The sequence below is a fragment of the Gadus chalcogrammus genome, chromosome 7 (assembly GCF_026213295.1).
Source record: "Gadus chalcogrammus isolate NIFS_2021 chromosome 7, NIFS_Gcha_1.0, whole genome shotgun sequence".
Classification (NCBI taxonomy): Eukaryota; Metazoa; Chordata; class Actinopteri; order Gadiformes; family Gadidae; genus Gadus; species Gadus chalcogrammus.
Window position 1 is genome coordinate 21112015 of NC_079418.1, and position 27317 is coordinate 21139331.

At 49.4% G+C, this 27317-nt stretch overlaps 1 protein-coding gene across 1 annotated transcript in view; it reads left to right on the forward strand.

The window, feature by feature from the left end:
* nrip1b (nuclear receptor interacting protein 1b) overlaps positions 1 to 25700 on the forward strand; it is a 36844-nt gene extending 11144 nt beyond the window's left edge. Inside the window, exon 2 of the mRNA XM_056594226.1 lies at positions 19964 to 25700. Coding sequence (XP_056450201.1) covers positions 20420 to 24082 — 3663 coding nt within the window. The 5' untranslated portion in view covers positions 19964 to 20419 and the 3' untranslated portion in view covers positions 24083 to 25700. The remainder of the gene's footprint in view (positions 1 to 19963) is intronic.
* Positions 25701 to 27317: the final 1617 nt, after the last annotated feature.

Consider the following 27317-nt stretch of genomic DNA (forward strand, 5'->3'; position numbering starts at 1 on the left):
GTGCGTGACCAACCAACACTTAATAAAGGCGCGGTATTGCATGAGACCACAGCGCACGATGGGAAATATCACGCTTCCCACAATGGGGCCACTCTCAGTGGGGGGGGGGGGGGGGGGGGGGGACCTACAGTAGTCATGCTACTAGGCAAGGCAGTGGCCAAGTCAACCCCCACCACACCAGCCCTAAATACCCTTACCTCCCCCCCTAGCCAGATAACATGTCATACCTACCCGGGTGCTAAATAGCTGTAAAACATTACAAAGTGTGTGTGTGTGTGTGTGTGTGTGTGTGTGTGTGTGTGTGTGTGTGTGTGTGTGTGTGTGTGTGTGTGTGTGTGTGTGTGTGTGTGTGTGTGTGTGTGTGTGTGTGTGTGTGTGTGTGTGTGTGTGTGTTTTTAAATAAGGCAGTGGGCGGCTATGAGCTCTTTGAGTAACAGATGAGGTAATGAGGTAATAGTCCCCCTCAGAGCAGAGGGAAGGCCTGTGTGTTAGAGTGTGTGTGTGTGTGTGTGTGTGTGCATGGTAATGGGGGGGTTGTTAACCCTGGGAGCAGTTGTTGTACTAGGGAGTGGGAGGAATTTCACTGTAAATAAGGCTGATATAGCTTCACAATTAGCTTCACTTTAGCTTAAATATAGCTTCCCTATGGCTTCACTATAGCTTAACTCCAGTTCAAAAAGAGCACAGGAAAACCATCGCAAAATGCCAGGCCTCACCGGGGCAGTCCCTGTCTTTTACCCCCCCCCCCCCCCCCCAATCTCACACTCCCTCTCTCTTATTGTCTTTCTCTTATTTTTTTGGCTCTCTCCTTTCTCACTCTATAATGCAACAAGGAACTCCACATACAATCTTAGGGTGGCTGAAGAGAAAAAATGGAAAGAATGAAGAAAAGTGGGTCAGGGCGACCTATTTTTCCGATTTTTTCCTTCTCTTTCTTTCCTTCTCTCCCTCCCTCTCCCTCCCTCTCTCTCTCTCTCTCTCTCTCTCTCAACCCCCCCCCCCCCACACCCGATAGTTCAAGGGAGGCAGAGGGTGGCTGAGTTGTCGTTGGTTGGACGAGGAGCAGGGGCTGATGGGAAGGCAGGGCCCTGTCGTGAGATGCAGCCATTCAGAACTGGGTCAGTGGCAGAGGGCTACTTCTTGTAAACGGCTTGTCAGACTGGGGAGAAAAGCTGCAAATGAACCATAGATTATACACCAGGAGTGGAGGCATGGAGGTCTCTCTCTCCTCTCTGTCTCTCTCTCTCTCTCTTGTCCTCCTCCCACTTCACACACATACAGATATATAGTACGAGTGTACACATATGATAGTCACACGCACACTTATTCACACATACAAGTTGCATTACAGAAACATACGTACGAAAACGTAGGTGCAAACAGGCTCACTTCCTAGGGTACAGGCTTTACACATGAGCACACACAAGCACACGTACTCAAACACTTGACACAGACCCCCACACACAGGCATATAAAGACACACTTGACTTGACAAAGACACACACACACACACACACACACACACACACACACACACACACACACACACACACACACACACACACACACACACACACACACACACACACACACACACACACACACACACACACACACACACACACACACACTCAGTTAGAGTCTCTGAAGCAGTGCCTCCTGCTATAGGTCTCTCTCCCACTACACCCTGGCTCCAGTAATAGTGTGTGATTACTGCAGTTAGCCCTGACAAGCTCAAAGCCCAGTGCTACACAAGCTTTTAAGTCAATGCTATCCTCTTCTTTTTTTCTTCCTCTTTTTTTTTGTTGAATGTTCCCCTTCCCTGTTCATTGACACAAGGCTTCCTGTCTATCTAAATATAACCCACTCTCTCACTGATTGGCTGGGCATTATTCAGGTCAGCTTGTTTACTGTACCACGCTCAGCCCCTGGTCTCTGCCGTGATTGCTTATTCAGCTGAGATCGTCCCTCTCTCCACACACCCTTACCGAAAGCTTGAAAGAAGAATGTTAAAGAAGATCACATAAAAGGAATGTATTTTTAAACGGATTACCAAATGGCCTCTTTTATTGGTTGTTTATCTATGGTCGTGCTGTTGTCAAGGTCTCAGACGGAAACGTTGGGATAAACCCAGCAGGGGGTCCTGAATCCCTGCCTGACCAAAAAAAACATCGTAATTATTAATAATACACAATCTGTGTGGCTGTACTCGGGTCTGAGCCCTGGGGTTTACTCCTGTATCCTCCCTGCTCATAACACAAGTACAATGCACTTATCTATGTGTTTATGTTTCTCTCATGTGGTTAGGAATCCTCCCAGTAATGACGTTTGGTGGTCAACCCCACAGTTGGTTGGGCTTTCTTTGGATTCGTCTTCCTTTCTTTTGTCTTCCTTGGTGCTGGAGAAGTGCTTTCCAGGCAGGGCGTGGGCGGCATAATGCGGGTGTTATGATTTTACGAGGCACATCTTCTTCCCTTTGATGCAACGCTCCCCCCTTCTAACCCCCCTTCCCCCAACCCCCCCGTCCCCTCCTCTCCTTGTCTGTTTCTGGCACACTGTGACAGGAGGGTATGGGCTGGGGGGGGGGGGGGGGTTCTTCACAACCAATCACCTCGGTTGCTCGTTAGCGGCGGTGTCGCTCTGTTTCCTTCCCGGCCTCCAATCGGGCCGAGCCTAGCCTAGCACTAATCAGGTTCTTGGTTTCGCTCTCGTTAAAGTGCAGCCTTATTAGCCCAGGTGTCACACTCACAAACACAACATCATGTATCCCGAGGTGAGGCTAAACATGGCAGGGAACAGGATTAGCCTCGGTGGGGTGGGGTTGTGCGGGCTCTGGTTAGCATCGGCACATGTACCCGTGGACACACACGCGTGGACACACACGCGAACACACACACATACACAAACACACCCACGGGAAGGGTTATGCTGTTGTGCCATAGCTGGAGACGGCCTGCCCGGTTAACCCCCTGTGGGCAGCAGACCTGTGGCGCGTTATTCTTAGCAGAGGAACGCGGTGTCTTCGAGCGAAAGCCCCTTACGCTAATTGAAGACACTGCTACACTGCTCATGGACTCCTGTCCCGACTCAAGCCCTCCTGGGAGGGGTACTCCCTGCTGGGCTTGCAAAGAGCAGGTCGTGTTTGTTGGTGTGTGAATGTGTTTATGTATGTGTTTTGTATTAATGTCTGTGTGTGCGTGTATATGTGTGATTAATCACATTTGGAAGCCATCCTCCTAAATTTTGCACACACATACTTGCATACGCAAGCTAAACATAACTTGTTACACCCTTTAGATTAAAGATCCAACTGGGGCTTATTACCATAATGTGATTATATATAGTATATGCAATCATATATATTTTTTATAATAATAATTATCATATTGCTGCAATGCAACAGAAATGTGTATATAATAATGTGTTTGTGACAATGTGTGTGTGTGTGTGTGTGTGTGTGTGTGTGTGTGTGTGTGTGTGTGTGTGTGTGTGTGTGTGTGTGTGTGTGTGTGTGTGTGTGTGTGTGTGTCGTGAAAAAAGACACATTGAAAAAAGGAAAGATATATAAAAGGACGTTGTTGTTGTAATGTGTGTTATTAGATTTCTGAAAGCCAGGCATAATGCCTCGGACCAGATGGTCCCCAGCAGCCCTGGGTATGGCTCTTGATAACATTACAGTTGTGAAAAGGTCAGGCTCATAGGAAAGTCTGTGTGTGCGTGTGTGTGTGTGTGCGTGTGTGTGTGTGTGTGTGTGTGTGTGTGTGCGTGCATGTGTGTATGTGTGTGAGAGGGGGCTGCCATTCGCTGTCCCCTTCTTCACCTCAATTCACTCCCTGCTACTCCCACTATTAAGGTGTGTGTGTGTGTGCGTGTGCGTGCGTGCGTGTGCGTGCGTGCGTGCGTTAGATCCGTTCAGAAAAGGCTGGGGGAAGCTTGTTAAGTTCTAAACCCTTTTCATGGATTCAATATACTGGCAATAGCACAGATGCAAATATTGACTCTGGTCGCCTGAACCTTGGCATGCGGCGCGGCGAGGTTCGGCAGGAGCTGCACTGCAATATTTGCATGCTGATAAAGCCCTTGTTCGGTGCCTTACAGTAGGCTCTGTGTGGTTCTCATGCCCGCTCCTCCAGCCTTGGACTATGGACCCCGGGCTGTATGCACAGCAGGTGAACCCAGGCGGCTTTCCTCCGAGATCCCCCATGTGCTTCTGACAAGCCTTTATCAAAACAATCACTCCTGCTTCTCTCTCTGCCTCTCTCTCTCCCTCCCTCTGTCTCTATGGCTCTCGCCCTATCTTTATTTGTCTCTCTGTGTCTCTCTCTAACTCTATCTTTATCTAACTCGATCCATCCTGACTTTCACTCTCTCCTCGACCCCCACTGTGGTTTGCAGTGTGTGCACCGTGCTGGAAGGAACTGAAGCTCGTTGCTGTCAGGAAGGGATTGCTGGGTGGGTGGGTGGGTGGGTAGGGGGGTGGGGGGGTGTTTATTTGTGTTGGTGCTACTGGTCACTGTGTCCCGTATTCCGATAACTAACTTGGAGCGGGGGCACAGCTTAGCGTTAATGTTTAAAAGTAAGTTGGGTAATTTTAACAGTAAAGAAAAATAGACAAAGAAAACGAAATAACAAAAAGGAAACAGAAGAAGAATCCTCTTCGCCTCGCTGCCTCTCCTCCTCCTCCTACTCCGAATGTCACGGGTGCCCAGACATGAAGGAGAGTTGAGGGGTGGGTGGAGGTGGAGGCGCTTCACCGGGTGGCGGTTGGGGGATAGGGGAGGGGAGGGGGGGGGGGTTGGGGGAGGTTGAGGGGGGCACTCCGGTGAGACATTTTGAAATTCTGTCTGTATCTCGGAGCGACGGTGGAGGTTAAAGATACAGCATCGTGATAAATCTCTTCCCACCAGGGGGACGAGAGATAAGGAGTGGGCGTAGATTGAATGAAAGAGAGGGAGAGGGGAGAGAGACATAGAGGAGAGGAACAGAAACGGGAGGAGGGGAGCGGTTGTGGTGGTGGTGGTGGTGGTGGTGGGGGTGGGGGTCTGGGGTCTTTTTTTTTTTTTGTCTTGCAGATCCAGTTCAAGGGCGCCCGCGGGCGAGGTAGCTCTCACTGGCTGCCGTGCCAATGCTGCGGCTCAAGGTCATATGAGCCAGCCCTGTGACATTAAAGAGGAACAGGAAAGGGGAACTGCGCGCGTATGTGTGTGTGTGTGTGTGTGTCAGTGTGTGTGTGTGTGTGTGTGTGTGTGTTTATGTGTATTTCCGTCTGTGTGTCTGTGTGTCTACTCCAGGCTCGCACGGAATCAAGTTGTAAGGGAACGGTGACCTTTAGCTCTCTCTCCCTCATGCTCTCTCTATCACTCCTCTCTTCTGCTCTGCTTCCCCTGGTTTTCACTCAATGTTTTTTTTGTGATAGAGGGCAAAAAGCTTTTTTTTTTTAAGGGCCTGTAATGAGAGTGTCTTATTCTGTCTACACAGAGCCAAGAGATGCTTGGTTAACTGCTTTGTAGTTGCCAGCCACACATGCAGACTGTGTGTGTGCGTGTGTGGGTGCGTGTGTGTTGTTGAAAGAGGGATAGATGGGCAAAGAGATGGAGGAGAGAAGTTTGGAGTGTTAAAAAAACCTCAAGGAGGATGGTAGATGAAAAAAGGTCCTAAAGTTATTTAAAGGGACAGGACGCCAGCAGTGCCGGCCTGCCTGGATTGTGACTTTCAGTATGGTGAACTTCAGGGTGATCTCCCTCTTAGTTACTGTAAAAGTATTGCTGCAGTACCACTGACAGATGGTTGTCAGACTGTGTCCTCCTGGGTGATTGACGCCCATCTGAATAGTTTGGAGTTTCTTCCCTAGATGACCTGCCATCCTACTTCGGTAAGATGCTTATCCGAGACAGGTTCTTTTAAATGATCAGTTTTCACTGTAGATCGTCTCTCTGAACTGATTCTAAAATCATTCAGGATGAGAAAAACGGTTTGCGTTGCATTGTGTCCCATAAGGAGTGTGACTGAAGAGTCTTTCTCCAAAAAAAAAAACAGAACAGTAGTTTTTTCAGCTGATATACTGCAGACTATGTACAATATGCACACATTGTTATTCATTGTAAGCTAATATCCAATAGTTCAAATTAGCCTTTTAATTTGTAAACATTCAGTTACTACTGACAAGTGACCTGATGTACGAGAGAACACAGCGTAAACAATGATGAAGTAAAGTCCTCGAGTACTTTTTCAATAAATGTGTCAGCTCACAAACTTGGCTATGCATTGCATTGCACATGTATTAGAAGTAGCCATGGTTACCACCTCCTAGATCTCAGTAACCCGTAGATGGAACAGTATATAGCCTAATACTTCCACTTTGCAATCCACACCGTCCAGTATCGTTGATAAGATCTGAAGTGAGCCTGGGATCACACATTGAACTGTTTCACTCCCTTCAGGAGTTGAGTTACACTCCTATAGATGAGCTGACCCAGTCTGACGGTGTTGTTTACATTGTAGAGGCGTGACCTACAGGCAAATCATGTGTAGGCCTGCAGGTGTATTCATTGGCGGATGCAGCGTGCCAGCAATATCTCAGCCTAAGATAGCGGAGCGCTTTTCTAACCGTAATGGTAATGACACCAAATTTTGTAGCTTTTTGAAAAATGCCTGTATTACTGAGCATCTATCATCTTTTATAGCCAGAACATGGGGGAGGAGAATGCGTCTGCCCTTTAATTTTTAATGTTAGCCCGAGTCGTCGCTCTGCTGACAATGTATTGGATTCGATCCCCTTAACTTCCCTGATCTTTTCAGAAGATTAAGGGCATGTAGTTGCCAGAGTGGACCCCGGATCGTGCTTGCAATCATCTAATTGTTATTTTAGATGTACGTGAGAGCACAATAACAAACTAGTTATTGTTTGAGTGCAGAGTCACTCTCCCAGTGCTGCTAATGGAGCAGCCCCCAGCCTATGCATCAATATGACAAGACAGATTAGCATCTCAAGACTTTGGGAGCGTTTTAGCATAATGGCATCCTGGCATACAGGAGACCCGCTGAAAGAACAAGGGAGGGACCAGCTAACCTCAGTTAGCTGAGTCATGACAATGGAAAACACGGGAATGGAAGTTTCTGGAGAGCGTGCCAGAAAACACGAACGTGCCACTTCGACGTTTGCATTGTCAAGCATGTGGAGATAATACAAGCTTTCACATTTCATTATTATTTATTATTTGTGTATCCCTAAATCAGTGGGTAATTTAAGTAAGTATCAGAGTAGGGCAGAGGTTTTGAGTGTTTAAAGTAACTGTAATGGGGAATTGATCAGAGCATGCAACATTAATGGATTAAAAGCTGTTGTACAATTCTGTCAATCCTGTTTAAGGGAATTGATGTTCACTTGCTTGACTTCCTCTTTCTGCTCAGGTTCGCTGGGTGTTCTCTAAATGGCTGCAAAATGGGTCCTGACACAGAAGGGGGAAAACTGCTGGCAGAAAACTGCTATGCGCTGGACTCCCCGGGATAAGACTCAGCCCATGGAGCTGCTAGTATTTCAAGCAAGTGCTTGTAAAACCAACATTTACAAATGAGGTTTTCACGAACATTAGCCTTCGCTTGCCAACATCAGCACCAACGCCCACTGTTATTTTACAAAGGTCAAAATTTCAGCCAGTAAGAAATCCTCATGAATTATGAATTACCGCTGACATTACTAGGTGAGATTAATATATGCAGTATATAAAGTGTGCGCTTTGGAGGTAAAGTTATTTATTCACATTATTCAATGAACTGAATGATCGTGATAAACAATTGCGTTTGGATATTATCTGAACCGTTTGCACAATTTATAAAGGTTATATAAAATCCTGATTCGATAAAATCCTGATGTTACACAGCTACAAAACCAAGGGCAAAATGGTTTCGGGTAAGTCCAGAAATTCGGTTAAGTATCCGCAAACTCTTTCTACTTTCTACTCAGACAGGATTTACAGGATAAGTGTCCCTCGCTCTTCTGACGCAATCGGCTTGAACACTCAACCACTCAAAGCTGGATTTGAAGCTCCACTGAACCCTGTTGAACTTTGACACGTAAGGCCGCACATTGCCAAAAAGCAAAAAAATATCTAAACTAGGGAGACAGAAATATATTCTATTGCTGGGAAGATTTAGCAAGGAGAGACATACCCTATGTGCTCACCTCCGAACCACATTTGACTTATTCTCGGATCCAGCAGTCCTACTATATAGAGCAGAACTTCTGGGGGGAGTCGGCACACAGCTTGGGCCGGAAACCAGAAAATGCAAGGTGCAGATTTACTTCTTGTTTCCTGTCGAGATATTCGTCAATGACACGCATGCACACAGATCCCCGCCTCTAGCAACATGATTGGTCAAAAGATATATATTGAGCAAAACAAAGGCCATTTCCTCTGATTTTATCACGTCTGCCATCTGACTTTACATAGTAAACCAACGTCTGATTTGTGAGACTTGGTTTGACTTTACCTGGTCGCTGTTTGAAAGACAAAGGCAATTATTTTTTTTGCATTTTGGGCTAAATTATCAAACAAAGTAATGACTCCAAATCTGCATGGACTGGAATTATAAATCTTTCCTAAGGGCCTGGCGTGAAGTCCATCCGTAGCATTCCTGCTGATTAGCTTCACCATTACTCATGGCGGATGTGTTTGCAGTTGATGAATGATTCAATTATGGGATATTTGTCGCCCATTTGATATTCTCCATTAGTGCGGGACATCAAGGATTGTCAGGCATGGTGTCTCCTCCCACTGCGTGCACGTATGCACTAGGCCTGCAGCGGATTCGAATTGTATCCGAATCCGTTCGGTTCGTTTACCACAGTTCGGAGCATTCTGGAGATCCGAGGATTTCGGTTTAATGAAGGCATTGCCTTATGTAGCGTATTTTGCCTACTGTAGCCTACGTCCGATACAAAAGGGTGTTTAGGACCCAGCGGAATGCATTCTCTCCAGTGCTGCCCGAGCCAATGAGGTAGCTGTAATAGGTTGTTTTCTGAAGTTCAAGCGCACGATTCCTATATATAATTGATACAATTATATTCTAAATATACGGGAGATAAATACAAACGGGTGATAAGCGGGATAACGGCCTTCGAGGTCGACCGGTTCGATGGAAATAATGGACAGTAGAGGCAACTCTGGCTTCATGCTGCGCTCGTCGCCAGAGTTCTAAACCTCGTCGGCCGTTATCCCTTACATGTTACACTCAATGCACCATGTTTTCAAATGCATTTAGGGGAACATTTATTGCACAAACAAGCCTTGCAAGTTATCTGATTGCAGTCAATTAACACATTGCAAATAGCCTGTGGGTCTCATTCATTTTTGTGTTTCTCCCCCAAACCCTCCGTCAAAAAAAAGTCCGCCTTTTTACTACCACGGACATGATCCTAATCCGAACCGTATCCGAAACCGAGGCCCAAAACGGTTATCTGAACCGAACCGTGGACACACTGATCCGTTTCACCCCTAGTATGCACACAAACATGCACGCGCAAGCACACGCATGCATATGAACACGCACATACACCCACAACACTCTGCATGGGTCCATGTTACTCTGGACTTTGGACTTATTGTTGTAATGTCTGGCCAGGTTCCTGTACCAGTGGGCAGAAACGTTCATACAAACAGTCCGCTAACAGCCACTACCCCATCACCCTTCTCCCAACCCACCCCAAAAGGATTATGGGTAAAGGGAATTGTTATTGCTTGTCAAGCATACAACAGCCTTTTAAAATTAAAAAATCACCTCTAGTAAATGCTTAGCCGGTCCTGAAGTCAGCTTTTTGTTGAGTGTATAAGTACATGCCTATTGACATACTAACTTAAGCCTTTAGCAAGCAATAGGCACTTCACAATCACAATGTTTTGCTAAAATGTAGCTGTGTGGACCTTTTCTTCGGACAAACACACACACACGCACACACACACACACACACACACACAGACACACACACACACACACACACACACACACACACACACACACACACACACACACACACACACACACACACACACACACACACACACACACACACACACACACACACACAAAACACATAGAAAACAGTACCCTTGCAGCTGAGTGTGTTTACACTCCTCAGTACAGTAGGCTGATTCTGCAGCATCTCTCTCTCTCCATCTCTCTTTATTTCTCCACCTCTTGCTCTACCCGTCTCTGCTCTACCATGCCGGACTCAATGTGTGTGTGTGTGTGTGTGTGTGTGTGTGTGTGTGTGTGTGTGTGTGTGTGTGTGTGTGCGTGTGTGTGTGTGTGTGTGTGTGTGTGTGTGTGTGTGTGTGTGTGTGTGTGTGTGTGTGTGTGTGTGTGACAGCTGCCTAATTGGGCATTCTCCCCTTGTCTGAGTGCCTGTCTCTCCTCTCCTCTCTATGGCTCTCTCTTTCGCTCTCTATGGCTCTCTCTATGGCTCTCTCTATGTCTTTCTCTCACTCTCTCGCTCTCGCTCTCGTTCTCGCTCCTGCTCTCGCTCTCTCTGTCCCCCCCCCAGTCTGGGTAGGCTGGGGCTGCTGACGAATGGCAGTGGATTACAGATGAGGACACAGTGACCCACCTGACCTTGCTGCACAGCCGCGGGGGAGAGGGAGTGGGAGGGAGTAGAGTGGGGGGGGGAGTAATGGCAGGAAAGGGGGAGGGTGGAAGAGAGAGAGAGAGGACAGGAAAGGGGGAGAAGGCAGAGGGAGAGAGAAAGATGTGTAGATGGAAAGAGGGAGAGAGAGAGAGAGAGAGACAGAGATGTATAGATGGATGGAGAGATAAAGAGACAGACGAAGCACAGCGGTGGGTGGCTGGGTCTCTGCTGCTCTGACTGCAGAGAGAGATTTGGAAGAGAGATGTGTGTTGGGGAGCAGGGGGAGGAGGGGCAGGGGGGGGCGGGAGGGACAGCATTAGGTCACAGGAGGATGAGGTCGTTGCGGAAAGGTGGATGGGTGGGTGGGTGGGTGGGTGGGAGGAGGAGGAGGGGGGAGATGGGTGGAAGGGGGCGGGGGGGTCTGCCAGGTGGCTGGGTAGGAGGTTCGGGATGGAAGAGGAGGGGGTGAGGGGGGGGTGAGGGGGGGGGGGGGGGGGTGATGATGAAGGCGGAACGAATGACAGGAGTGTCACATGACTGACGCCCCCTATGTCAGTGTGTCAAGGGCATACGCACACTCACCCCCGACTGACACACCAAGCACACGCGTATACACACACACGCACACACATCCGTAGTCACTGCGGCATTTTCGTACCACCTATCCCCTGGCCATATTTATGCCCCTTCACGTTCCATTTGTGTGTGTGTGTGTGTGTGTGTGTGTGTGTGTGTGTGTGTGTGTGTGTGTGTGTGTGTGTGTGTGTGTGTGTGTGTGTGTGTGTGTGTGTGTGTGTGTGTGTGTGTGTGTGTGTGTGTGTGTGTGTGTGTGTGTGTGTGTGTGTCAGAGCGTTGCAGGCTCCTGCGTGGCCCTCGGGCCTCAAAGCTCTGATATGGACCTTGCGACGGGGGACAAAATGATAACAAACGACGACCGGATAGAAAAAAAACCTGTGAATTAAAATTTTGAACGCCCCCTTCAGATGTTTTGCATGTCCCCCCCCCCCCCCCCCCCCCCACCCACCCACTGGCGCCGGCGGTTGCGTGTGAGACTGCCAAGGTGAGGTTGTGTCCTCTTGTTAAGAGCGATTAATGGCACTCGTTATGTACATAATGAAATATCCCTGCTGATGCAAAGCATGGTGTCCGCTCTCCATCTCCCCCCTCTCTCTCTCTCTCTCTCTCCCCAATACTCGCTCCCTGCTCGCTCTCTTTTTAACACTCATTTCTCTCTCACTCTCTGTCTCTCACTCCTGCCTATGCTCTGTGTGTGTGTGTGTGTGTGTGTGTGTGTGTGTGTGTGTGTGTGTGTGTGTGTGTGTGTGTGTGTGTGTGTGTGTGTGTGTGTGTGTGTGTGTGTGTGTGTGTGTGTGTGTGGGTGTGCGCGCGCTCCCAAATGCGTGTGCGTGTGTGCGTGCCCAAATGTGTGCGTGCCCAAATGTGTGTGTGTGTGTGTGTGTTCATGCTCGCGAGCTCCGCCACAGCCTGGAGGCAACTTGGGTATGTGTTTGATATGGTGCAAAGACAGCCCTCCTCCACTCCGCCACCAGCCCCTCTCCTTGTAAGCCTCCGCTTCAAATGAACAGCGAGGGGGAATTACGCTGTGTGTCAGCTCACAGCTGTACTCCGTTTGTTCCTCGTCCATGATGGAGATGTGCTCCAAACGGGGCTGCTCTCACTGCCAGGCAGGGAATCTCTCTATTGTTTTGGTTGGCTGATATACATTTAGATGTCATCTTCTCACGTGTGTGTGTGTGTGTGTGTGTGTGTGTGTGTGTGTGTGTGTGTGTGTGTGTGTGTGTGTGTGTGTGTGTGTGTGTGTGTGTGTGTGTGTGTGTGTGTGTGTGTGTGTGTGTGTGTGCGTCTGTCTTTTTGACCTTGTTGGTGGTATGGCATCCCGCTTATGTTTGTGTGTTTCCGGGGGCGAGATATTGCCGCGTTCCCGTAGGTTTCCATTTGCAGCCTCTTGTGCTATTGCTGTTCCTTCTTTGTGTGTGTGTGTGTGTCTGTGTGTGCGCGCGAGCGTGTGTGTGTGTGTGTGCACGCCCGTGTGCTCTCAAAGCCCCGCGTTACGTGCCGCCATTCAGCGCCTGAGTCAAGCTGTGCTGGCTCTTTTAATCCCACGGCCCGGTGCACGTAGGCCTGATTAGTGGCAGCAGTTATCTGCACAGAAGACATCCTGCCCTCCTTTAGCGTTTGGTCAGGTCTGGGCCACAGGCGCTGGGGAGGGGGGGGGGGGGGGGGCTGTATATAAGCCATGAGAAAGGTGAACGACAAAGGAGAAAGGCAGGCGCTGGAGGTGTTTGTGTGTGTGTGTGTGTGTGTGTGTGTGTGTGTGTGTGTGTGTGTGTGTGTGTGTGTGTGTGTGTGTGTGTGTGTGTGTGTGTGTGTGTGTGTGTGTGTGTGTGTGTGTGTTTTGGGGGTTGGGTTGGGGTGGGTGGGGGGGGGTTGTTTATGTGTGTGTGCGTGGGGTTGGGGAAGGAGGTAGGAGGTTGATTAGTATTCGTCGGGAGCTCTCCCGCCAGTAGAGCAAATTGATTACTGCACTTTACCTGTATCAGCCTCCACTGCTAAGGATGACAAGGTATGGGGTGAGTGAGGGGGAGCGAGAGAGAGGCCCGTGGTGCCTGCCTGCCCTCCCGCCTGCCTACACGTCGCCCACAAACAACGCTCGGACCGGAGCCCAGTGCCCGTCAGCGCGTGGCCTTGGGTAGCTTATGTTAGCTTAGCGTTTATTTAAAAAACAATGTCCATTTCATAGCGATGTTGCGCCTTCCCTGGTGTTTACCCTCCAGATCTGCTTCCACCGCCTCCCACTCCTTCGTTACGGCTAGATAACAACGCGCCACTGGCGCACTGGCCTTGTCTCTCTCGGCTAGTTTAATGGCCGCCGGTGGGCCGAGGCGCGGCGGGATAATTTCCTGCAAGAGTCGGTGCGCCGGCTTGCTGCGATCAGAGCCGGCAACAATGAAAAACACAATTACCGGGGGTAAAACACATTTCTTAAGAAGGTGCATATCTCTGCCGCCGAGCTACTGAAATAACATTGAGAAGCGAGGGGGTGGTAATCACCCTAACAATGTAAGCCTATCCTGCAAACAGAGGCCTGCCACACACTCCTACTCCTCCTCCGCCTCCTCTTCCTCCTCCTCCTCCTCCTCCTCCCCGAATGGCGAAAACAACACATCGTGTTTCAGTTGGGAGTTCTCCACGCCTAAGTGGCGCGCCAGCCAGGTGGGATGGCTTTATGGCGGACACAAACAAACGGCAGCCGGCCCAAATCTCTCCTCCCTTTAGAGCGGGCCTGACCCTGCTATTGTTAGCGCGTGGAGCAGACTCCTGCTGTATTTAACAATGAGGCTTAGAGGGTGAGCCGAGGACAAGGCCGGGGGTGAATACGTGTTTTTGTCCCCCACCTCCGTGTCATACGGGTTTACCTGGGGTTCAAAGAGAGATCAAGGTGATCCCGGCCTAGCGCTGAAATCGTACAAGTAGCACTTAAAGAGCCAGAGGCACTGGAACACTGAGGAGGGTTTTTGTTTTTCCCCCTCTTTTTCCAGAGGTGCATCGATGCTGGCCGGACAATTGGGTTTATTCTCGGTGGGTCCGCCGCTGGGCAGCGTGTCCGTGCACTTTTAGCCATGAGTACTATCTCAGGCTAAGGGAGGTTGCCGGTTCCATTCCCCTGGAGACACTAAAGCACTCGCATTGGATTTGAGTGAGACGCCTAATTGCTTGCAACAAGCTGATGGTGCTTTTCTCGACAGCGTTTTTTTTCTGTGTTGCGCATAATAAGTCACACACACACACACACGCAACCACCCACGCAATGTGTGTGCCATAAATTAAGCCCATTACCAGTTGGTAACCCTACCATAGCAATACTTCCAAGACCTTCTCATATTCTCAGTACGATTGCCACAAAAAGCAGTGTTTGACTGTGTTTATAAATCCAATTGGATGATCCCCTCTCACCTCCAATTCCACAGTCTTACAACACAATCAAACAACACTCAATCATGATTAACAAACTACAAAAAGTGGATTGGGGACAGCAATATAAACACTACGGTAACAAAAACAACCAAAAGGCAGTTTGAGGATGAGGTTATGATGCTATTCTTCCTCCCACATAAACCTCTGTCAGACAGCGTCTCGCTCCCAAAAACATGTCCCAGATTGTCCCTACTACCAATCAGCCAGCGCGGTCTTGTATACAAACGGTTCATTTAACAGGCGGAGATTTTGCTCGCCGCCGACGACCCGCCATAAGAGGGTGTGTCTTTGATCTCTGTGGCGATGCAGCCCACGCTTTCCTCCGCGGTGAGCTTCAAAGGCCTCCGGGTACCCCGCCCAAGTTGGCACCGCGACCCTGGAGCCAATCATATGGTCTCATTCCCCCCACAGTTCCTCTCTAATGTTTACAAATGTCGTCTGAGAGGAAATGGGCACCGCTTTGGAGCAGACAATGTAAACGAAAAGATTATCTCGATCTCAAATAGAAACGAATCGGGTTGAGATGGATAGACGCTACGGCTCATTAGGAAGGGATGCGTGTTTCAATAATTGTGCTGTTGTGTTTGTGTGTGTGTCTTTTTTTATACCAACACAGTTATTCCAGGCGACTCAGGAAATGGCCCATGGGTGGGTCTCCCGAATGACACCCAAATATTTATCATGCACTGTAAACACCATTTTTTTTCTGAAAGCACATCTGCGCCACCCTGGGCAAGGTATGGTGCTGATGGGGTGTGTGTGTGTGTGGGTGTTTGTGTGGGTGTGGGGGGTGGGTGGGTGTGCGTGTGGGTGTGTAGAGAGTTGGGGGGTGGGGAGTCCATTCAGCTGGTGCTCTGAATCCTTCAGCTGAGTCACCTGTGTGTGTGTGTGTGTGTGTGTGTGTGTGTGTGTGTGTGTGTGTGTGTGTGTGTGTGTGTGTGTGTGTGTGTGTGTGTGTGTGTGTGTGTGTGTGTGTGTGTGTGTGTGTGTGTGTGTGTGTGTACTGGCATTCTCTCCAACAACCCCCTCGCGGCACTTGTCCAGGGGCCAACCCAGGCTCCCGGCGCCTTCACTGTCCTCCTCTTCTACTTGTCTGTCCCTCAAAGGTTGCTTCACGCACCACTCCCATGTAACCTGTGCTGCCTTCAGCCCGAGAGGTGTGACCTTTCAGTATCTGTGTATCATATATCCTTTTGTGTGGTTTAACGTCATGGTGTATGTGTGTGTGTGTATGCGTCTTTCTCTATTTCACTCTTTATCTCTGTAGAAATGGAGACGCATGTGCTGTGCATGACTTGTTTGGTCAATGCATCCTTGGAAGTGGGTCACACTGCCCTACTTCTCATTGTTTTTGTGTGTGTGTGTGTGTGTGCTCGCCTGCAATTGTATGTGTGTGTGTGTGTGTGTGTGGGTACGTGCACTTGGGTGTGTGCGTGGGCGGCCGCCTGCCTGTGGGTGGTGGGTGCGTGTGTGTGTGTGTGTGTGTGTGTGTAATGCATTTCTTTGTGTGACTTTGTCCTCCACGACTTATCTGTGAGTGCAGATCCTTGTTGCGGACCTCCCGCTGTTCAAGTGGCATGTTCCTCCCTTGTTTACCTCTCTCAAGGTGAGCCAGAGCGCTTCTGATGTGACTCCACCGCCGTGCCCACGGCGTGCCGAGCCGGGCCGCTTGGCAGTGGCGTTCTCGGGGAGGAACAAGCACATTCGGTCGGGGTGGCTTATGTTTTGTCTTATTTAATCACGGCGGGGCCATATTGAATTTGAACAAACTAGCGTCCGGTCGCGGCGCGTGTGCGAGCTAGCCCGGCGCGGGAGGATGTGCCGTCGGGCCAGGCGGGAGATTACACGATATAATAGTGTTTAGGCATCGCCTCCTCTCTTTAAATTCCTTTAACCTTGACTCCCCTTTAATGCGGGGGGGAACACATCTGCCAGCCGGGTGTCAGACATTAGTATTACACACCAGCCCGGGCAACGTTGTCACTTTTTATTAACGCCCTGAGCTTTGCATGGACGCCAGCTGTTGCGCGGCGTGGAAAAAGACCTTGGCGGCCATAGGTGACCTTGACTGTAGCTGCTGCTCTCGTGCCCTCCCACCCTTCCTCCACCCCAACAACCCTCCCCCCACCCCCATCCCCACAGTTTTTAATTATTTTGTTTGGTCTCATACATTTTAAATGCCCTAAATGGATTACCGTTCCTGACAATGAAGGTCATTTAAGCATTCGCATAGGAAGGGAATAAAATGGAAAATGGTGGGAACCGTCTTGGTGGGGTGCGTGTGTGTGAGAGTGTGTGTGTGTATGAGAGAGCGTGTGTGTGGGGGAAAGGAGGTGGTGATCTGGAAAACAGGCAGGAGGAGAGGTCTGGAGGGCAGACTCTCTGACTTTAGGGGTCTTTCACTTAGGAAGGGTTGGCAGTTGCTTTCTTGTTTGTATCCCCTCCGAAGGGGGGGGGGGGGGGGGGGGGGAGAGAGAGAGAGAGAGAGAGAGAGAGAGAGAGAGAGAGAGAGAGAGAGAGAGAGAGAGAGAGAGAGAGAGAGAGAGAGAGAGAGAGAGAGAGAGAGAGAGAGAGAGAGAGAGAGAGAGAGAGAGAGAGAGAGAGAGAGAGAGAGAGACCACAACACTTGCCCTACGCGTGGCTGTAGTAAAAATCACTTCGGAATGCGGCTGCTTTGTCATTGGCTGACATTGACACAATGGATAATCACCAGGCTAACTGTAGAGCTGCTCATCGAGGGAAGAGGCGTGTGGGGTAAGGAGAGAGGGGGGGAAGGGGGTTCTTGATGGTGGTTGTTCAAGAGGTTGGGGTGACGAAGGGCGTCAGCCTCTTGGAGGGTGTCCTCGCCAGATGAGATGTAAACAGTTGTGTAAGGTCCTTCTCAACGTATACCATTTGTGTGTGTGTGTGTGTGTGTGTCTGGGTGGTGGGGGGGTTGGGGGTAATGTAATAGTAATACACAGGTCACACGTCCTGAGAGAGGAGGGCCCCCCCCTATATGCTTTAGGGGCCCCTTGCTTCAGAGGACGGCCTCCCTGATATTGAGGTCATTTATTTGTTCACAGTGCGCGGTCGGTACTGAGAACATATTTTGTCTCGCCCTTGCCTTTGTAGGGCTTTTTTGACATCCGCCTCCGCCATTACATGTGTCTTTCAAAAAAGCTTGAAGGTCCCAACTTTATTTTTCTTTTTTTTTTTTCTTTTTTCAAAAGGCTGACTAGTCCTTTCTGGTGTATATGGAGGTTCTTTCATGCACTCTGAATACGTGTCAGACTTTGTGCCATAGCGGCCTTGGTGCCCTTTATATCCTGCCGTTCTGCTGTATTGAACTTTTGTTTGGACAGAGGCATAAACAAGGTCATCTCTAATACCGCAGGTTCACTGCCAACAATAAAGAGCTTAGCAGTGTTTCTAATGCCACCGCCGTGTCAATGTCTCGTCTGTCATTTGCATGTGCGTTTGTTTTTTTTCGTTCCATTGACAGGGATACATCGAGGCTACTAAATTAGTCCTCTAAATTAACTGTGTTGGGGTAGGGGAGGGGGGGTGTTTACTGAATCAACTCTGCGTTAGAGGACGTTCTGTTTAAGCAGCAGAAAGCTGACTGGCGGGAAAATAGCCTTAATCCCGCCATTTTAGATTAGCGGGGAAAACAGACGTCAGATGGCCCCGGGTGACCAGGTTGGTTTCTGTTGTTGTCAGATACAGGTCAGCGGCTTACAGCCGGTCTTGAACTGTAATGGATGCCGATGAACTACTTCACTTTTATTCATGTTGAAATCCTTGAGGGACTCATTCAGAGCACCTGAACTTGATGCAAAAATTTCACTTGAGGGGCATTGCACTAAATGCCCCCAGTGGAGGCGTTCTACTTCCTCCCATTGCTTATTCACAATTATCGTTGCCCTATCATTTAGACTTCATGAAACGACGCCAACCCACTTTAATTCAGTCCCTGATCCCAGCTTGTTATTAGGTGGCATTAAAAGGGTTCACCATGTTTGCCAATCAGAAGACTTGGCCCTCGCGATTATATCCATCCAGGTTTGACTCCCACTTTGTCTTTCTATTTACGGCCTTCTTTGTTTGCTGCGTATCTCTCTGTGCAGTAGTTAAACTAGCAACTATGCTGCTATCCCCGGAGGAACGGCCTTCTCCTCCTCGTAATCCCCCCCCCCCCGCCGTCATGTGACCTACTGTGTGTAGCGCCCGTGGCGGACATCCGAGGTGAGAGGAGCGTCAGGGGAAGGACGCGGGGCGCCAGCCGAGGCGAGGTGGTAGCTCGCTGTATTAATTAACCTTTACGGGACTCGACCGCGGTTGTCAGAGGTGTCCGCGTATCCACGGAAACCACGCTGACAGGGTTCAGAGCGGAGGTCTCCGAGGGCAGGGCCGATGACATCGTTATAGCAACCAGGAAAACGGAGCTCGACCCCCTGGTGTCAGTGGTGCCGGCGTCATTGGCGTGTGGCGTGACAGGTCCACCTGATCATTCTCTACCACCCCCCCCTTCCAACCGCACGCTCACAAACAAATAAACACTATACATTGAAGGGTCCCGTCGTGCGTGTCGGACGGATGTCACTGATGCGGTACCGGTAAACAAACCAATCGCTTCGGTGAAGATAAAATACGTTGATTGGAGGTTTAGGTGGAGTGAAGTGTAAATAAATATCACAGCAACATACTAGTGAACGCAATCATAGAATAACTATAGTACAGATACTACTGACACACATGCAACGGATAGGAAAATCCTACGTTTCACATGCATAAAATACAAAAATAAATGAATTGATGGTGTTTGTCCATTCCTCGGTGTGGTTGTGGACAGCGTAGGTGCGCATGGCTGTCGCTGAATGTGACCACCTGCCAGGGTTTTGTCATGCGAGCTGCTGCTCAAGTGCATGAGAAGGAGATGGAGGCAGGGGAGGGAGACGGGAGGGAGGGTAATCCAAAGAAATGACAAGCTGCACAGGAATTTATTCACCGCTCTCACTGGCCCTTCACTCTTGAAAGGCGTTCCAGCGAGGGGGGGAGGCTGAGGGAAGGCTTGCGGTGAGTGGGGGGAGGGGGGGCTTATAGCTTGAGACCTGAATGTTTTCAAGGTAGTGGGCTCAGATTTTCAATTTGGATCCAATCAGAACTAATCTACATGTGTCGCCGGTGAGGGAGGGGGCGGCGGGGCGGGTAGCCGTGAGAGGGGAGCCGCGTGCAGTCAATCTGAAATGTTGCTAAGTAACAGAGATGGCAGACAAGGTGTAGAAATGAATGTGATGTGCTGCCGACGTGCAAATCTCCTCTTCTCATGCCTTTTTTCTTTTCTTCTCTCCCCCTCTCCCATAGGTCCCCCGATGGGCGACTGGTAAAGCTGAAAGGGTGCCACCATAAGAAGCCCCCGAAGGTTTGGGAGTAACTATCCTCCTGAGCAATGGAATGTGTCAACAGAAACTCTGTGGAGAAATCCTGCTGACTGCTACGTTCCTCTCGCACAAGCCCGGAGCCGGGGCCTTCTGGGATCAACCACTGTTCAGAGGCACAGAGCAGTGCCAGTAGGGCCCTCTTGCCCTAGAATGGCTCTACGTGTGTTGGCAGTTTCATTGCCCTGCTGACTGTATAAAGAGACACATCTAGTCAGTGGATCCTCGTACCAACCCCCGCTGGACTCATTCTGGGCGGCAACTGCTTACCTTCTGTTTCTCTGTTCTTCGGAAGTACATGCCACTGTCAGTCAAATGATCCAGTGGACATTGCTTTCCCAGTAGCATTGCCAAACCATACGAGGGACTCCTAGTATTGAACATGACTCATGGGGAGGAGCCTGGCCCTGAGACACACAAGGATTCAGCTGTTCTAACTTATCTGGAAGGTTTACTGATGCATCCGGTGGTGACCGGGTCCGGGGCCACGGCGAGCAGGAGGTCGGAGGCAGCCCACCACAACCAGGAGCAGACCGACAAGGTGGGAGGCTCCTTCCAGCTGCCTAACCACGGCCCTGCCACACCCAAGGCCGGGACCAACGGGCCCTCACTGGGTGTCTCGCAGAACCTGAAGAAGGCCCGTCTGCTGCGCTCCGGGGTCTGGAACGAGCCAGTGAACCAACGCGTGAGCCCCCCTTCGGCGGAACTAAATGGCCAAGAGGGAGGTTTGCAGAACGGAAACCGGGAGGGCTCTCCACATGCCGGGGAGAGCACCCTGCTGGCCTCCCTGCTCCAGTCCTTCAGCTCCCGGTTGCAGAGCGTGGCCTTGTCCCAGCATGCCAATAAGCCAGCCAGTGAGTGTTCCCCACCACCCAAGGCCCCCGCCACAGAGAAAGAGCCGCTTCCTGTTTATGGCACGGCATCAAGCCGCTTGAAGGGACTGATGAGGAAAAATAAACTGCAGAATCATAGCAACACGCCTTACAGCCGCCGCGGACACAACCAGGACAGACCTCCAGAGTCACCGCGCTCGGCACACAGCGCCACGCCTCCATCTGCTCCCGTGTCGACCGAGACCGTGTCCTGCGCTGAGCGCCTCAAGGCCGTTGCCAACATGGTGAAGATTCGCTCCAGCCCGGCTCCCTCACCCAAACCCAGCGTGGCCTGCAGTCAGCTGGCACTGTTGCTCTCCAGCGAGGCCCACCTGCAGCAATACTCCCGTGAGCATGCGCTGAAAGCCCAGCTCTCGGGCCGCTCTGCCAGCGAAAGGCTCGCTGCCATGGCAACACAGCAGCTAGGTCAGGGCAAAAGGCCACCCAGCGCAGGAGAGGCTCCTCCTGTAGCCCAAGATGGATTAAGCCCCCTCACCACCCAGAACGGGAAGACGTCAACAAACACGGCTACTCCAACACTCCCACGTATGGCCCATTCCTGCCCTCAGAGCCCTTCCCTGCTCCACAGTCGCAGCCAGAGCCAGACCTCCCCTCCCCCAGTCGCCCAGGGTGTCAGCCACGCCCCGAGCCAGCAACCCAGGGAAAAGCGGGGCTTTGACTCCCGTCCCATGCGCCCCCCACAGACCTGCAGCAGTTTGCTGCTGCTGCTTCTCAACAACCACAACAACCAGAAGCAGCTGACCAAGAACGGCCATCTGGAGGAGAGCTGTGGCCTTCTGCCGCCCAGTGGCTCTTCCTCGGTCACCTCCGACAGCGAGTGCTCCACTCAAGAGAGGAGCGTGGCCAAGGACAGCAGTGACGCCGAGAGCACCTACTCAAGCAGCTCGCCCATCGACCTCTCATTGAGAGGCCGGGCCAATGCCCACGCCTCCGGATACAAGGTCAACACCACCACCGCCACCACCTCTTCCTCCTCCTCCTCCTCCTCCTCCTCGTTGTCCTCCTCCTCCACAGTCTTCTCATCTGCCCTTGCTGCGTTCTCACCCCCTCCCTCTGCTCACTGTTCCTCTGTAACCTTCTCATCCCCCAGTGCTGTTGTCCCCTCTGCCTCTTCCTCCTTTGCCTCTCCATCCTCCTCCTACAACACATCTTCCTTAGACAAGCTGACCGAAACGCTGATAAACAAGTGGAAACCAGAGCCATCCTGGTCGCAGGGCCCCAAGAGCCATGAGCCTGAATCGAAGCCAGACATTAAATCACATTCTAAGGTCACTCTCATGCAGCTCCTCCTTGAACGCAGGAATAATGACAACAAGGGGAATAGATGTGCAGCTAATGAGGATTTGCCACTTGACGTGACCATGGCCACCATGTCTCGGGAGCCAGCCGATGAACTTTTGGCCTGGGATGAATCCAGGACAAAGAGCCCCTTGGAAAAGCTAGGAGCTTCGGCCCAGTCCCGCTGTTCCCTCAGCCGAGACCCCGGCGGCTCACTGTCGCTTCATTCCTCCCCCTCCCCCCACATTCAATCCAGCCCACTGGATTTGTGCAAATCTAAATCCTTCCCTGCTGAGAAGGCTTCGGAGCCAGCCTTCAGTGCCAGTAAATTGTTGCAGAATTTGGCCCAGTGTGGTACGGCGTCACCATCTCCGCCAATGCCCCTAAGCAAAGTTCAGGGCCAGGATGTGGAAGTTGGAAAGCCCCTAGTACTGTTGGAGAGACTCAGTGCCCCCATCCACAGGAACACCACCACTCCTTTGTCCGAAAGGCCCTCAGGCAGTGGCACGCCGTTCAGCCGCAGTGAGGCCTCTCCCCCGTCCTCCCAGATTGAGAACCTTCTAGAGAGGCGCACAGTGCTGCAGCTGTTGCTAGGAACAGGCTCGGCCGCAGCCACGGTTCACCGCAAAGACAGACCTGTGGCTGGAGGTGCGCCGAGGACAGTGGAGTGGCCCGGGATGAGCTTTGAGAAAAGCTTCGGCACCTCGGTCATCTGTGACAGCTCTAACGGCCCCGCTGTAGACGTCAAGGTCAAAACAGAGGCCGAAGAGGAAGTGGCTCGATCTCCGGCCACCTCCGTGGATTCAGTGGTCAGAAAGAGAAGGGGGGGCCCTGACAAAAACAGCCCTACCCCAGACCCCCCACATGACTTTAAAACAGAGCCACGACCTGCAGAGGTCATTGCCAAATATGGCCTTCTCAGTCAGCTCCTGAAACAACAGAATGCTACATACTACAGCAGTGCTGCTATGCAGACAGAGACACAGCCCAGACCGGTGAAGGAGGAACAGAGGGATTACCACGGGCCCAGCCCAAAGAAAAGACGCCCGTTCCCTGATGTGACCGACAGCGTCCACAGTATCAGGTCCCCAAGGGCAGTGGATAGCGGGGATGGAGGCAACACTCGCCCATCTCCTTTCCAGGAGGATCCTCCTCAACAAAGGAGGCCCAAGGAGGAGGAAGCTCTAAGCGGCAGTCCCTCAAGTGAATACCTTGCCAGAGAAAGCCGTGGATTCAACGTGCTTAAACAGCTTCTGCTGTCTGATAACTGCCTGAAGGAACTGTCCCAGCAGTCCAGGGGTGCACCCAGCCCCTCAGTGCTGCAGACCAATGGCAAGGCCAACGGAAGCATCCTCAGTCAGCCCACCCACAACAACCACAACTTCCTCCAATCACCATGGCAGCCCCACAGCTCACTCAGTTCGGGGCTCCCAGGTAACCTCAGACCCCTGCCAACGCCTCCAGCCTGCGAAATCCCTCTGCGCTCCCCCTGGGGACGCAATGTGAGCCACCTTAGCCCGTGGCAAGTACCCCCGAAAAGGGATGCACCAACTCTGGTCAAACAAGAACCAGAGAGCCCGTCACGGTGGGCAGGGCAGGAGGAAGAGGCGGAGGGCTGTGACTCAAACCCAGACTCTCCACGGCTGACCCGCTCCAATCCTATCCTCTATTACATGTTGCAGAAGGGTAGTGCTCAGCTGAGGAAGGAGGCTAGGGATCAGACAGAAGGGAACCCGCCCATGGTCCGCGTTAAGGAGGAGCCAATCAGTGACGTGCATGCTTATGAACACAAACTGACCTCCGCCCCACACTCGCCATCCCACAATGAAAAGCACAGCCACAAGAGCCAGCGGCTGAGCCAATCATCTGAATAGAGGTTTTATCTAAGGTAGAAACCTTTATCAAAACAGAAAAAAAAGACTAAAGATTACAATTATACTTTTTCGTTCTTTTTTACTGACTTGCCAAATTGGTTTGCAGTTTAATGAAATGAAATGACAGAATGCTGAATATACGATTTTTTTTGTAAACTGGCGCAAGTTCAAGTTCAAAGACATATATCATGACTTTGTTATTTAAAATGTTTAGGTTATTGAATGGTACAGAATAGCTCTATGTTAGCAGAATGTCAATCGATTAAACCAAAATAATGGAAGCATCCGATCTATTTTCCTCCATTTCTGATAGTCATGCAATTGTATTTAACCTTCTGAATTCCAAAGTCCACCTAAAAAATTGGGTACAATTTGTCTGATTTTTTCTCAAACCAGTCCCAATCAGTTTTTTATCTGGTACAGAATAAAATAAATTAGGGTAAGCACAGCAGTCCTTTACAAAGAAGTACACCAAGAAACATTTAAAGGACGACCCTAAAGACTATATTCACAGCAACGGAAGAGATAATTCCAATGATGAATGTTTTGGTTATTTTCATCTCTGATTCCCTCAAGAATCATGGTTTATTTAAAAGTTAAATCATAAAACAGTAAATTGCGGTCAACAATTCATTGTAATTTGCTTTGATCTGAATTGAACTTGTTAGACTAAATTTCAACAGTGCAAATTTCCATGTCTATACTGGGGGAATGTGCACTTTGTTGCAGTGGCAAGAAACTATCACCTTCCCATTCATTGTAAACTAGCACTATTTTGCCAATGCACACAGACATGGCATCAAGCTGTTGGATCTTTACATATAGTCCGAAATTCAGACCAAAGTTTGCACTGTTGATATGTTTCTAGTCTTTGGTGTCCTACGGATAAGTTCATGGCATGTTATAAACAATGTCAGTATTGTTATATGTTGAGAATTTGACAGTTTGTGACTTTAATCATTTCTTGACTCTTGTGCTGTATGGACACCTTTTTTGTGGCGGTCTCTTAAGTCATAAAATGTCAGAAGAATTGCATGAAAATAAAGAAGAAGAAAAAAAACGCATAGGTACAGTTTCCATTGCAGCTGGATCTATGTACCTGCCCCAATCCTGTAATACTCACCAAGACATGCTGGTGTCTTGAGGGATACCTGGTTTCTAGCTCCTTATTTTTGATTGTACTGTATTTTTCTCAGTATCAGTTTTAGTTTCACACACTGTGTTGTCCATTACTTTAAGTACATATACCTTATGAATAATGTTTCTTCTAATACAAATACATTTTCACAATGGTTAAATATATTTGTGTAAATAGTACTTTCATTATGAAAGATGACTATTTTGTATTGTTGAAGAAAAAGATATTACCCTAGTTTTTAATTCCCTGAATATGTAAATATGAATTATATGCGTACTAGTGTACATACAAAGGCAGAGGATGCTATGCCCATCTCTTTTCGTTTGTTTTCTTTTCGTTGGTTTGTTCTTTGCATGTGTCTCAATGTGGTAACTGATAATCCTATCCTGCGCTGTGTCGTGTAACAATATGTCTGACTCGTCACTGCTGCTTGGTGCATGCAGACGCATGGTGAAACTACCTGTGTATCCCTACTGGTGATGGGGGTGGGGGGTGGGTGGGTGGGTCGGGCGGGAAATGTCAAGTCTTAAAATAGGTCTTCATTTTTATTTTTTTCTCAAGGCGGTTCGTTTAGAATATGAACAGTCCCTAAATAACCACATGGCTATTGAGCAAGTTGACGAAGATGTGTGAAAATATATGTGCATTGAATATTTTTGTGATCTTTCTTTTATTTCTTTTCTGTTACTGGTTAAGAAAAGGCTCTGTGATGTGACCTGGGCTTGGGGCTGTTATGGCGGATTGACGTACAATCATAGACATGCATTGTGCATCTGAGAAATACATTTGTAGCAACAAATTGAAAAAAAAAGGTGTTTCATTTTTCCATGTGAAGAAATGAAACCTAATTTCATTTTTTATGTTGTCATTTTTGGTGTTCATTTGCACTGATATCTCAAAAATAAAGTTCTAAAATGCATGACCTAGTATTAACGTGGTTTCTTTTTTCTACTCTTTTGCTCTTTTATTGACACGTAGTACTTATTATAGATATTAGAATATTATAGCATATTTCTTAATAATGTATAAATTTATAGAATAATGTATACCCAATATACACATTCACATTTACATACATTTATCTAAATGACCCCACACAAATTTAACAATTCTATATCTAATTTCAACATTAATATTTCACAATTATACGTTTTCAAGTCTAAAGCTAATAGAAATAACACCCTCAGAACATATTCTCGGTCTTCTTTAGTCGAGCTCGAGCACACAAACATGAGTTGGGGAAGAAAAAAAAAAAAAAAAAAAAGAGTAGAAATTCAAAAGACCGAAAGCCTTTGAGCAATCAAAGACGATGGTGATTATTATACTAGGGCCAGAGGATGTCCTGTATTTTCCTCTAAAAGGGCCTTCACAGCCGACTGCTGTTCTCTACAGGGCCAGACAAAGGCAGGAAAGACATTTAGAGAAGGGAGGACACGCAGAGGTCAACAGATGTGCCCTGAATGCATGCCCAAGGATGACCCTGAAAAACAAAATGGAACATGTTATTGTATTGCCTGGCCCCCCCTGAAGAGATGGCATTAAAGAGCCATTAGCAGAGCTGGATCTGTTGGTGCAGATGGACCTTAGAGTTATCCATTCCATCATGGTGTTTTGGTGTTTTGGGCCCAGAGCAGAAAAAAAGAACAGGCACTGGTGAGGCATTACTCCAAAGGTCAAGAGGAGTTCAAGTCCTAGCTTTCCTTTGGCCCGGCACATCAACGCAAAGTCCAGCCGTTGAACACTGGACTTTTTGTTTACGCTGCACTTTGGAGATCCAACGCAGTTCCTCAGCCCCGACTTCCCTTTTTTTTTTTAATCCTCCCCATGACTGCCTGCACTCTCTTTAAACTCTCAGTAACCTTTCCCCTCGCCAAACTACTCCATTTCGAGATTCTTATCAAGCCTGAACCACCAATAACCCCGCAAGTTCTCTTGCAGCGGCGAGCATGAAAGAGGAAGACGGCTGGCTTTAGAAGTTTAAGCTGAGGTCAAGGTGTACAACTCGACAATCGCCTGTTTGTCAAGGGGAGCGCAGCGAGGCCGCATAACATGCCACCAATTGATTAAAATTTAGCCGAAGAAGTGAGAGAGCTAGCA